Here is a 10,370-nt window from a genome sequence, read left to right as displayed (position 1 = left end):
GCTAATAGAGAACCAAAACCTATCACGTGAGCAAGAGGTACACAAAGGATAAATAATTGAAAAAGAAAATATCAAAACGAGAAACATGATGAATTTAATACAGCACAGAGCTAACGCTGAATAGCAGAGAAACACTATAAATGGCGCATCTGCCAACGTGTAAACAACAGGCAGAAAAATATTATTGAAACAAACTATCAATCATTAATAAATTGAAATGGAAGTAATCTACCTTTTGAACTATCATAAAATTATCCTTGCGACCTAAGAATATAGAATTTTCATCCTACTTAGCCACTATAAACATTACCTTGACAGAGGTATCCAAACACGCAGCACAGCTAAGCTTTACACAGTTCAACCAATCTACGCTACTTGAGCCCGGTGGCGTATATCCGTAACCTAGCCAGCAGCACGCATGACGCGCCTCTACGTGCCCTGATTGGCTGCTGCGCCGCGGGCGACCCATCAAAACCTGGAGCGCACGCTTCGCCCATGCTCGTCAGGTGTTGACGCCGTTGTCTTGACAACGAAGCGCGCAGATTGAACTGGTTTGAGCAAGACGTTTGTAATGCGACGAGCGTTCGCGCATTGGAAAAACGCAGGTAAAGGCAGGCGAGCTGGTTGACGAAATCCATCGAGTAATAACGATAATAACAATAATAATAAATATAATGATAATTAGGAGTGGATTTACGCGCAAGGCGATCCATCGAAGAAAAAGTTTGGATAAACACAACGTCGGACTTTTAATTTACAATGGATTTCGTCTCGCCAAGCGGGTTGTGGCAAAAATCAGTCTATTGCGTCAAAAACGTTATGTGTTGTATCCCGTTAAAGCATGGTTTCGTACATATTAGTCAAGCATCGCAGTTTTTAAATGACAGAATGGGGCAGCATATAGGAATTGCTATGTCGCCCCACTCACGAAACCATATGTGTGATTCTATCTGGAGTGACACTGTTGTTTTGAACAGGCTATGTTCTCTAAAAGCAAACTCTTGCTACGAGAAGCCTTGGCAATTCAGGCTTTGGGAAACGGCACATGTGTTCACGAGCCGTCGGTTGTAAACCACCCACCCTTGAAGCGGTTTTATGATATGCGCTGTGACATATCCCTTATTCTCAGTGGTTCTTGCCCTTGCCCCTTTTACCCACACTGTACTGTAAAAATGCTGTGCTGTCTTGAGTAAATTGCTTTGCTGGTTTGAGCTCTGGTGTGTTTGTTTATTCGATCCTCGATCCGCGTCATCCAAGATCAGGCTTTTTCTTCGATACGTTCACATCGCGCTCGTTTGAGGTCTATGTGTACGTTCTGCTTCCCTCTGCACATTACGCCTTGCTGTGATGATGGAAGAATATATTATTGTCAAAGATGAAGAGGCGTCAACAACTTCTTTGGAGATACTTAGAGGAAATCTGCTGAACGAAGAGGACGTAGGGAAATGGATGAAGCAGTACTGTTCATCAACGAACACGTCGTGGATTGTTGATGCTGTGCGTAGCAACTGCGAAAGGTAAATGCTACTTGCCATATATATATATATATATATATATATATATAATCGACGTTGATGAGATGTTCTAGAACAGCATAAGATACGGACAGGCGCGCATCTTATTAGAGTGCGCGGTTCCGGCCGCTTCCCATCGCTGAATGGGAGAATAAACGAATTGAACTTAATTGAACGTTGTGGGTCAGGTGCAACCCAGAAAGTCGCACTTCATTACCATAACTGTAACAGAAGACTAGTTGGTTCGAAATGAAAAACGAATAACCTCGGCTGAACTGCATGCCAAAAATTTTATTTAAAGCGAGCGATAAAAGAGAAACGAGCGCTACTTTTCAGCTACTTGACTAAGAAACAGGTGCTACTAGTGAAGCAGTACCTGTTTCTTACTCAAGTAGAAGAAAATCACCACTTGCTTTTCTTTTATCGCTCGCTTTCAATATAATTTCTGGACACGTTAGAGCAAACACCATGTATATACATAGCCACGCAGCAATATGTGCACGCGACAGTTACTTCGCGGCCGCTAACATAAAAAAAAAATTATATGCACGCGACTTCTGCGGCCCTGTGCGCACCGCGCGTCAAAAGTCCAGCAATTTTCAAGGTGTTGAAAGCTAATGCCACTGAGGCCAATGGCGAAGCCAGGGGGAGGGGGGGGGGTGCAACCAGCTGAGATAGTACCTTTGGTAGCGCATTTGGGAGAGGGAAACAAAGAGAAATCCTCCTCCCCCATGAAGTCCCTATAGAGAACCCTTTCCTAAATATTTTTCTGGCTACGCCACTGAGGCTACATAATGTAAAGCACAAATTGCTTGAGATTTAATTATGCAAAGCTCCTGGAAACTGCAGCTCAGGACGTCCAATTTACTGTGTTGTAATCACAAGCTCCAGTTGTTTGCTCTCCTTTTTGCTATGTTACCCTGGAAAACGTTTCAATACTCAACTTCTGCCACGGACATCACAGAACGACACCCTACTGATTGTACAAAATGCGATAAAAGAAGTTTTCCTGAATTGTCGCTGTGCCCTACTTGTGCAATGCCAAAGCGACTAATTAATCAAAATGAGAAAAATATTTCTGTGATTAAATATATCACACCTCTGAGCATATACCTGCATGACATGATAACTTACTCAGTGAGGCTAACTGAAAGTATTCATTTGTCATAGTGAGACTAGGCTTGACTAGAATTCATAGACTGCAATAACAAAAGAAATGCTATAGACTAGAATTCAATTACAATTACAATATGTCGTAAAATATGCATCTTTCCAAATAGGATGGTGTTTCACAAGGTTTGGCGCTGTCAACACCATGGACGCAACAAGCGGTCGTCAAGTAGTCAGCGTGTGACAGGTTGTACAGCAAAACTAGACGTGAAGATAAAAAAAACTAACAGAAACACCAAGGGATATGATGAGTTTTTGCGGAGAGATGTGCCTCTTCCTGCTGTCATGAAGATTGACTCGAGGCACAACCACAGTACGCAAAGTGCGGATGCCCTGAGACTTCTTCGTAGCACCCCAGAAGCAAAGGCAACGTTCCTGGGTAGGTACGAGTAAGAATCTAAACTAAATTTATCATGCTAGTTGGGGAAAAGCACATATAGGAATTGTACGAAGACAAATCATGTAGTATACTGTAACATGAACGAAAACAATTCCAGCATTTGAAAGAAATGCACCTCAGTGCATAACCTAGCTCTGCATTACATGATGCTAATAAGACGCACAGTTACAAACATATACATGCAAATAATGTTGACGTAACTTTTGTAAGTCATATTTTAAAGCAGTGCACATTTAATAATGAGCAAAATTTTAGAAAATGTATTTGCTGTATCTTGTGTTTGTCGGATTTGGTCCCAGTTTTCTCAAACCCAATTAACAAATCTGAGACTAGCAATCACACATCCTGAATTTTACCTTTAACTCTGCTTCTCCAAGGCTCGTTATTGTCACTGAAATATTCATCACATCACCAAATAACATATGTAAAAAAAGAATTGGGTGTTAACTTAATGTTTTAGCAACCCTTGATCTCGGTTCAAAGTTGCCCAGCGTTGGTGAAACCGGGCCTTGGTCATGTAAATTTGGAGTAAAGTCATTTTTTAACAGAGTTCATTAGCAGTTGCAGATGAGAAGGAATGCTGAAACCTCTCTTTATGTATCAGAAATGTGACATAACCATGCCCTGCAAGTAGTAACTGTGGTGCATGCTCTGCTCTTACAAAGAAACAATAGTTAATGTCGTGTCTTTGAATCAGCCAGGCATGTACATGTTCTTGCTCTCTTTCAGAGTACTTCAATGAAGGCATGACGGCAGCCAATGCAAAGAGGCTGCATGAGTCTAAGCTTGCAGTTGAAGTTAATGGTGCTGAACTACTAGCAAATGCAGCAATAAATCCAACCACTAGAACTGTCAACCACTGGTATGAGACATGGAGGAAAGATCAATATGGAGGAAGAGAAGCAGCCTTCGATCCTATCTTGAAATTGAAGGAGAAGAGCTCCAGGTACAAGGAGCTAGGTATGAAACCATGAAATGCTATTCAGATTTGATCAAATTTGAGCTGATGTTGAAGTTTGCACATGCTCATATAGTGGGTATGGATGTGTGTACGTTGCCACCACCATCCTTTAAACCAAACTAAATATGTCCAAAATCTATCTCCACATAGATTCTCCACAAAAAATCTCCACATATCTCCAACCACATAAACGAACGCACATCTTTGGCTCAGAAAACAGAAATTATACAATCGACTCAGCGTTAAAATGACCATGCTCTGAAGCACAAGAGTGGTTATCATGGCATTCTACATAGCTTTGACTGCTCTTTTCAGTTTCCATTTTTCTTGTGTGAGCACAGCATGTTGTCTGTCTGTCCCCTTTGTCATCGCAGTTTGGCTGCACAAAATGCCCCTTGCTTTCATTCTATTACACAAATTCACTTCAGTTGTTTATTTCACATTCACCGATGGGTGCGGATGGGGAAACAAGCCGCAAAATGCAGCTTAACGACTGAAGCAGTATACATACAGTAACACCAATACCAGCACATAAACAACGGAACACAGGGTAATCTAGGAAATACTAGATTAAGACAGACTAAATATACATTACTAGGTGCTGCACAAGACTAGGCACTATTAAGTACTAGACTACGTACACAAAAGTACCACAAAAGTATATACAATATCAGAACTGATAGTGACGATGCTTCATAGTGAACTGCTAACTTTGCGCAAGTACGGCTAGTAGCTGCTTCCACGAGATATGCGAAAGGTCAACACCTCTTGCACTCAGGCAGTAATGTACTACTCAAACTTTGCATACTGTCGGTTGTGCAAAATGTGGAAACGTGCTGATGTTCAAAATGCCTGTTGGGGTAGATACACAAATTTAACTGGAGACCCGCCAAGGCAGTGAGGTTAGTGATATATTGCAGTAAAGTAAAGAGATGATTGAATATACTAAGACAGCATGAAGTAGGATACATCATTGGACACAAGTTAATAAATTAAAAACGAATGCTAGCGAGACAAAAGGTATTACGTTAGAACCTAAAAAGAAAATGATTTCGATACCAGTAGACCCACAGCTACGTGTATCTTATGCGTTACTTTCACTAGTTACTTGAGCTGTGATGACCAGCATACCAGTATACCAGATGACCAGTCTAGTTATTAAACTTTATCGGATTACAGGAATTATTTCGCATAATTGTTACCTCATCCAAGTTAAGATCAAGCTTTTGTTGTATAACCCTGTTTTTGTCGCATCTGAGCTATGCCTCCTAGACTGGGGTACAACCACCTCCGCAATAAGAACAAAATCTATAGGTTATAAAAGAGGTCCTACGCGCTCCAGGTAGTGAGAATAATGCACAACAGAGCTATTGCTGAAATTTAACATTATAAGTATCTTTAATTATGACGAGGTTTTGTTAATTAATGTTAGTTAAAATTAATTAATAAGGTTATTTTAATTAATGTATTAAAGTAACCTCATGTCATATAAGCCATGTTAAACGTCACCTCATTCCTCTTTTAATAGGCATTGTAAATATCACGAAAGCTATGTGAACAAAACACCACTGTTACGAAGTGTTATTACGAAGAGTGGGTTTTAGCATACCATGGTAAAAGGTGTTGAAATAGAATTGCCAGTTGTGTTGACTTCATAGGAGCAGAAGATCAGCGAACATTGGGGAACAAAACACAGCACAAAACAAAAATCCCTTATCATGTAAACCCTCAAGATACACGTCAAAGCTTCAAATTCAAAACCTTTGTCATTTGCAACTTCTATTTACACATAACATTTTATATTTGTGTTTCATTTGAGATTTTTTAATTCTGCTTTTTTTTCTTGTGTGTGACAATAATTTGCTGTATGAATGGAAGTGTAGACGAGAGCTGCCGACATTTCGAACAGAGACTGTCGTTCCTCTAGGCACCGCCCTCATAAGTGCCCAGAAGAACAACAGTCTCTGTTCGAAGTATCGGCGGTTCTCGTCCTGATGCACTTCCCTTCATACTTCCTTACCAGTTTACTAGATTTTCTACCAATCATTTGCTGTATTCTACAGGCATCACACTAGAATGCAGCCAGTCTGAAGACAGCAGCTTGTGGGCCATCCTCATTGTTACACCAATAATGAGGAGACTGCAGGGCAAGGAGACTGCAGCGGAGGTTATTTTCATCGACTCAACCTCATCATGTGATTCGGCACACAGCACAGTCACAGTCCTCCTTACTGGAACAAACTGGAACTGGTGCAGTGCCTATAGCTGTGACACTTCACAATGCACAGAGCACTGAACGATACATTCTGGCATTTAGACTCCTCAAGAAAACCTATCCAGATTGCTTTGGTGGCAAAGAGGTGAGCAGATGGTCACTCTGGCACTATTCAGGAAAAATGCACATGAAGAAATGGCATTTTTTTATGTTGTCATGCTCACACTTTCCTATTTGTTTTAAGGCTTGCCAGTCCCTGACCCAGTCTCCAGACCCTGTCATAAGTTATGAATTCTGCTAGGTTGATGGTTAATACATATACACCATGTTGGGAGTCATAACTTTCTGAAACACTGCATCGATTTCTTCACAAAAACAATGTGAAAGCAATTTTAGCATTGCAAAACACAGGTTTAAGGCATGGCATATTGGATAAGTATATAAACTCAGAAAAATAAAGTAAAACGTAATTTCTTGGACAGAACGCAGAAGAACTCAGAGTATTGTATGACATATGCATTCAGTAGAACGGAGCAATGTCAGCTACAAAGGATAATGACAGGATCTTTGTTATTCTATTTTCTTGTGTAAGGTTTGTTTTAGGAACAGCATCCAAGTACGTGAACGCTGCAAGTCCAATGGTGCTTTGTAGACATCTTTCACATTAATGTATTTTCCACATAATTTTTTAGTTGTTTCGAGACATGAAGCCTCGAGTTATGAACTCAATTTTGCATGTAAAAACTTTTAAGAATGTACAGTATGGTACACATTAGAATTCCTGAGCTGCTTTTATTTTGTGAAAAATTATATTTGAATTTTATGTAGAGAGGCTAACGAGGCCCAAACTGTTACACTGCCCACTGTGTGCTGGAAATGGAGCACATGCTGTTTAACTAATTAACATTACCTGAACACAGGAACCACTTGTGTTTATGACCGATGATTCAGCTGTAGAAAGGGCTGCTCTGCAAGCAACTTGGCCTAGCAGCACATGTCTGCTTTGCCATTTCCATGTGGCTCAGGCTGAGTGGAGGTGGCTCATGTCAGCGAAAAACAAAGTCAACCCTGCTGAGAGAAGGCCCCTGATGTCTGCATTCCAGAAGGTTTTTATCTTGTGTTACAATTTACTATTATCATCTCCATCATGCTATTATTTCCTGCATCTGAGGTACATTTCTTTAACAGTTATAATCATAGCTACTATGTAGAACCCATACTAGGTCACTCTGGTGATATGTGATTATTTTCTGCAGACTCGTTCTCTTTGAGAAACAGGATTTACAGGAATGAGACTGGTGACAGTATCCATCAATCTGCATAGTTCTCATTTTTTTCCATGTTCATAATATTTATTCCCTTTTAGTTACTCGCAATAACTTGTTGAGATTTCAAACATGCGTAACTGACAGAGCATAAAGTTACAGCACAAAGCAGAAGCTTAAAGCTACTATAGAACAATCAGGTTCTAGATATCAGCCTTCCTGGCAACTTTTGGCAATACTTTGTAACTGTTTGACCCTTTTCAGATTATGTATGCCTCTACTGCAGAAGACCTGGAATCTGCAAAAGCACACCTGCAGACACTCTCCCATGAAGCCTTTGTTACCCGCGTGCAGGACTTCCTGCGGAGAGAAGAAGAATGGGTACTGTTCTTCCGAAACTGGTTACCAACACGCGGGCACAACACAAACAACTTTTCCGAGGCGTGCATCCGTATTCTCAAAGACATTATCCTTGGAAGAACAAAGGCCTTTAATGCCGTAGCCTTAGTTGATTTTGTTGCAATCGTATGGGAGAAATACTTTGAGGCACGCATCCTTGAACACGCTCACAACCGTGTTGCTGCTGGACGCCTCTTATATGACAGGCTACTCAAAAAGATGCCACAGGGGGCAGCGGACAAAATTGTCTCTCTGGAGCGCAATGTGTACTCTGTTCCAAGTGCTCAACAAACAGGAGAGACGTACAGAGTATATGCAGATATTGGAACATGTACCTGTGGGGCAGGAAAGCAAGGTGCATTTTGCAAGCATCAAGCTTTGGTACACAAAACAGTTGGTGGTATCTTCCCCAATACACCAGCACTTACTGCAGAAGATCGCCATCAGTTGCGGAATCTGGCTTTGGGAGACCGCTGCCCCCCTGTCGCCTTCTTCATGGACTTTCGTGTAAATGAGGCCTTGACAAGTCAGCAGGAGGAAACACATCATGCCGATAGTACACCTGTACCTCAGCAGCATCCTGCTGATCCTTGCTTCACAGAGCCATCAACATCGTACCAAAGTGGAACTGCAGACAAGGTTTGTTCTCCTAATGTAATTCATGTATATGCTTCGTAACATTCAATGAACAGCGCTTTCTTATTACAGTGCATAACTGGTGACATCCATGCCCTTTCGAAACAGCTCGAACGATGCCATATGCTCGTCAAAGGGAACAGCACCTACAACAAATACCTCCAAAAGGCAATCCACAGCCTCAAGAAAATTCAAACAGCATCCCAATGTGTTGGGATGATGATGTCCCTAGGTACAACACTAAGTAACATAACAAGATGCGGTGGACATATAAAAGTTCAGCCCACCAGCATATCCAGGCATCGTGAGGGACTAACACGAGGATCCAAGAGGGTGGCAGCTGGGCGTCCCTCAAACCAGCCTTCTCACAAAAAAGCAAAGAAGCGCCCACACAGACTGAGCCTTAGTGTCAAAGACAATGTTAGCCACGCAAAGTCGCATGGCCAGGGTCACTAACTGGGTCGCATTTGCATTATAGTATTTAAATTGTTCAAAGGTTTTTTTAAAGCCAAAGTTGAGTTCCCACCTTGTTAGTTGTGTAGAACAAGGTACATGGCTAATCATTTTGTATCGTACCAGCAGGGGAAAATTATTTCTGTTGCACAATACACAAGCTTGGAAATCTTAAAGGGGTTGTGAAACCATTGCCAGGCTTTTGAAGGTGTCAATATTGATGTATGTGTACTAAACATGCACATCAAAACACTCTGTTCCTGCAATATCGCATTAAAGGGGGCACAAAAATGAAAAAAAAAAATGCAAACAAAAGTAAGTCAGTGTTTCAATTGGTACAATTCAAACAAAATTAGTTCACATAGCGCTACCGTTTAGAAGCAAAGTGCAATGAAAACAGAGCCGAGTTTGGCGGCAACGAATTGGATCCCTAGGAGGCAAAAATTAGTGGCATCCAATGAGACCACAGGAGAAGCGTGCGCATACCTATCGTGGGAGTGTGGATTTGGAACAGGTCCGATCGTAGTGTTCCATATATGTGCGGCATGATGCACACTGCTGCATTTTTGAATACAGATTCACTGAATTGTACCCACAACAGTTCTCACGAATGTCCTTTGGACATTTCGCAACACGCACTATGTATTTCACCGGGACTGCTCCATGACGTGGCACGCGCAGAATGGACTAAAAACACCGATGAACACCACGAACTGAAGCGACGTTCACTGCTTAGCGCCGATGCAAGAAAGGGTTCGGTAAAATTTTGATTGTAGCTACACAACGGAATCAAAGTTTTCAATTATGATAACAGGTACGAAATTAACACAGCATGTGCCGTAATTTGAAGTGACCTCGTTTTTGCATTTTAGTGCCCCTTTAAGAAGCTGCGTCACTCCCAGGTCACGCAACATTTTATAGTGGAGAGTGGAGAAAGGAAGCACAGTCGTTTCCATTGCCATGACAACATAAGCACTTATAAAGAGTGGGCAGGCCACCAGACTGTTTTCAGTATGGTGACCTTCGGGGACTTCGGGCAAGCCTGCACAGATAAACGTCACTTCCTATTCTTCTGTCGAGGTGTCGCAGCATTGTACCACTGTCAACAGTTGCTTGAAAAAAAAAAACATTAAAGCAAGGAACGTGGGCTGCATATAACGTATGTATGACGAATACAATATATGAAATTGAGCCATACATTTAGTGGGTTGCATGTGGTTTCTCAATCCCTGTAACTATAACTGTGTGTTTTTCATCTTGCTTGCTGTGTGGATCAGTCCTTTTTACTTCCTTGTTTGTGGATACTGAATGCATTTTTACCTGACTTCAGCGTGCTTGCAGATGTATATTCAAAGGG

The 10,370-nt window shown here is 41.4% G+C and overlaps 2 protein-coding genes across 2 annotated transcripts; both read left to right on the top strand.

The window, feature by feature from the left end:
- Window positions 1-1,347: 1,347 nt before the first annotated feature.
- Window positions 1,348-6,341, top strand: LOC135400417 (uncharacterized). Its single transcript, XM_064632255.1, has 4 exons — window positions 1,348-1,517; window positions 2,795-3,063; window positions 3,814-4,044; window positions 6,109-6,341. Exons 1-4 carry the CDS (start codon window positions 1,348-1,350, stop codon window positions 6,339-6,341), a joined length of 903 nt encoding a protein of 300 aa, XP_064488325.1.
- A 553-nt stretch (window positions 6,342-6,894) lies between these two features.
- Window positions 6,895-9,621, top strand: LOC135399498 (uncharacterized). The gene is made up of 3 exons (XM_064631253.1): window positions 6,895-7,366; window positions 7,790-8,563; window positions 8,633-9,621. Exons 1-3 carry the CDS (start codon window positions 7,196-7,198, stop codon window positions 9,014-9,016), a joined length of 1,329 nt encoding a protein of 442 aa, XP_064487323.1. The 5' UTR covers window positions 6,895-7,195; the 3' UTR covers window positions 9,017-9,621.
- Window positions 9,622-10,370: the final 749 nt, after the last annotated feature.

The sequence above is a fragment of the Ornithodoros turicata genome, chromosome 7 (assembly GCF_037126465.1).
Source record: "Ornithodoros turicata isolate Travis chromosome 7, ASM3712646v1, whole genome shotgun sequence".
NCBI lineage: Eukaryota > Metazoa > Arthropoda > Arachnida > Ixodida > Argasidae > Ornithodoros > Ornithodoros turicata.
This window is presented reverse-complemented; position numbering and strand designations above follow the sequence as displayed.

Coding starts and splice junctions, on each gene's coding strand:
- LOC135400417 (XM_064632255.1), top strand. CDS start 1,348: ATGATGGAAGAATATATTATTGTCAAAGATGAAGAGGCGTCAACAACT. Junction 1,518..2,794: donor GTGCGTAGCAACTGCGAAAG/GTAAATGCTACT, acceptor CTTTCCAAATAG/GATGGTGTTTCACAAGGTTT. Junction 4,045..6,108: donor CTCCAGGTACAAGGAGCTAG/GTATGAAACCAT, acceptor TGTATTCTACAG/GCATCACACTAGAATGCAGC.
- LOC135399498 (XM_064631253.1), top strand. CDS start 7,196: ATGACCGATGATTCAGCTGTAGAAAGGGCTGCTCTGCAAGCAACTTGG. Junction 7,367..7,789: donor TGATGTCTGCATTCCAGAAG/GTTTTTATCTTG, acceptor GACCCTTTTCAG/ATTATGTATGCCTCTACTGC. Junction 8,564..8,632: donor AAAGTGGAACTGCAGACAAG/GTTTGTTCTCCT, acceptor TTCTTATTACAG/TGCATAACTGGTGACATCCA.